General features: G+C 37.5%; 2 protein-coding genes across 3 annotated transcripts in view; one reads left to right on the top strand and one right to left on the bottom strand.

Annotated features, from left to right (window-relative positions):
* LOC106881203 (uncharacterized) overlaps nucleotides 1-833 on the bottom strand; it is an 18,852-nt gene extending 18,019 nt beyond the window's left edge. Inside the window, exon 1 of the mRNA XM_014931505.2 lies at nucleotides 624-833. Within this exon, the coding sequence (XP_014786991.2) occupies nucleotides 624-771 (148 nt within the window). The 5' untranslated portion in view covers nucleotides 772-833. The remainder of the gene's footprint in view (nucleotides 1-623) is intronic.
* A 126-nt stretch (nucleotides 834-959) lies between these two features.
* LOC106881198 (protein transport protein Sec23A) overlaps nucleotides 960-2,486 on the top strand; it is a 31,819-nt gene continuing 30,292 nt past the window's right edge. For both annotated transcript variants that reach the window (XM_052971409.1, XM_014931498.2), the window contains exon 1: nucleotides 960-1,072. The gene's annotated coding sequence lies outside the window, so the exon portion shown is untranslated. The remainder of the gene's footprint in view (nucleotides 1,073-2,486) is intronic.

Raw genomic sequence — 2,486 nt, forward strand, 5'->3', positions numbered from 1 at the left:
CTACCGTTTTGACGTGGCGGGGCCCCTCCTTTCGGAGGTGTCTTCAGCTCTGGTGTTGGGTGCATGTCTTCTTTCGCTGTTTGTGACTGTTCTAATTCAACTGTGGAATGTCTCTCGCTATGGTTATTTTCCAGGAGGTTCTGGCCACACGTCTTACGGTTCATCAACCCGCGTTGTTGAATTACTTTCTTCCGACATACCTTCCCTTGTGTACATACCTTCCAAGTTGTGTACAAAAAACTGTCCTGCAAAATGGAAACAGCAAACTGAATTTATTTACGCTTATATTTCACTGCACAAATGTTAAGAGATGAAATATATAAAGAAAACTAGTTTCTTCTTTCCATTTACATTCTGTGATCAAATCTAGACGAGGTCAGCTGTTCCTTTCATCCTTCTGAGGTGGATATTAAATATGTAACCAGTCGAGTATAAGGTCAATTGGGCGATCTTAGGTTAAATAGCGGACCAATTTCCACACCTCATACTCCTACTTTCTTAAAAAAAAAAGGAAGATATATGAGAAACCGGTCGGACTAAGAAGACCAGTTGGAATACCTTTCATGACCCGTCTGCTCAATTCGGGCAAACCTGGGGTTAAACAGCAGAATTAAAGATCATACCTTTCCTGTTAAATTCTGCAATGCCATCTTCAAGAATGATTTTACCGTGTTTCAAGAATTCTTCAAGTGCAGCGGAAATATTTGAGGTAAAAACAGAATTTGATTCCAACGATTCTGATGTTTGACCTTTGTTTAAGTCGGAGGCCATCACCGGAAGTAAACACCTCTTTTTTACGCACTGCCTTCTGGGAGTCGGTACGTGGCAGCGAAGTCGTGTCCACATCTCTCCCTCCCACTCTCTCTCTCTCTCTCTAGCAGCCTTATTTACTCACTCCCTCCCACTTTCTCTCTCTCTTATTTACTCACTCTCACCTTATTTACTCCCTCTCTCTTTATTTACTCACTCTCTCTTATTTACTCACTCTCTCTCTCTCTCTCTCTACCATTACACATCAAACCCGTTTTATAACATCAACTCGACTTTATTTCTGATTATTTCTGACATCAAAGTAAGTCAATATTTTTACTCAATTCTCCACAATTTTTCTTAAACTTTGTCGACTTTTCTTCTTTTTTATTCATTAACTTTTATATTCTCAATTTATTTGTTCGTTTTAAATAACTTAATTTCCTCAAACGTCACTTTTCCATGGGCCTTCTTCAATCTGCTAGAAATAGCAGCTAATTCTCTCTCGAATTTCGCCCCAAAATTAGGAAGTCCCTGTTGGATAAGGTAGTCCTCTTTTCTATTGTCTTTGAAAAAAGACGGAATGGTCATAACTGGATTAGAGAGGGAATCAATCCTTGTAAGGGGACAATCCCTTCAGTAGAATTACAAAGTTGCCTTTCTATAAAAATAATTTATCTTTTCATTCTCATGAATTATTAACAATTCTGTCAAGAATAGCCACACAGGTATGTCTGGGGTTATAGTGATTGTATAAAACACACCCGACTATGTATTGTTACATATGAAACCCAGTCAAACAATAATTGAAAGAATAACTTAATACAAACGAATGTCAAATTGTTGCACCGAAACGGTTGACTTCCAACTTTGGCCGGTTTTTGATGCGAAGTCGATCTTTTCCTTGTGTGTCTATGTATGTATTGTGGTTGACCACTTCTTTGTACCTATACCGTATGTACACATACGTACGTTCTTGAATCTTTTACATTCGGCCTGTTTTGTGACACACTGATGCTCTCATATATATATATATATATTAACAAGGTGGGGACGACCCCATTGTCTATTTATTGTATCACTTATTCAGAGCTGCCCACAACGAAACGCATTCCTTTAGAGTGGGAATTAAACATGTATGGTTTCAATATCGTAGATTATAAAAGCCTGATCGAAATATTTTAGTGAACTCTGCTAGACATCGTCTTTCCCAATGGAAACCGGACAAATTAGTTTCCTTCGATATCCAAACAATACGTCAAGGGAGTAAAAACGTGACATTCTGTACTCAGGAACAACTAAAACCTAATAGATCGTGGCGATCTTGCATGGTTTCACCTGTGATGGCCAAAACAAACCTTTAAGAACCAATAATAACTGTTCTTTCATTGGAATTCTGTATCTATAACAGACAAAACTACATCTCAAAATTAGACTTTCTCTTTAGAACGAAGAAACTTCTTCAGCTGCTGACTCTATACAAGTCACAATGTTTCTCATATCCCTGAGATAAAACACCTGATAAACGTACAAATATTCTTGACCATCTCCTTAAAATAGCACCACTCACACACATTCTACTAACACTAACATAAACATAGTGTCATCTGTTCCATCACCAAAATGGGTGACCTGTTTGGCCCTAACATTTCAAAGATGACAAAAAGAGTTGTAAACAATCATTTCTTTCATAACCAGGAATGTTTCTGTTCCTTTATATATATATATATATATAT

Source organism: Octopus bimaculoides, chromosome 11, assembly GCF_001194135.2.
Source record: "Octopus bimaculoides isolate UCB-OBI-ISO-001 chromosome 11, ASM119413v2, whole genome shotgun sequence".
NCBI lineage: Eukaryota > Metazoa > Mollusca > Cephalopoda > Octopoda > Octopodidae > Octopus > Octopus bimaculoides.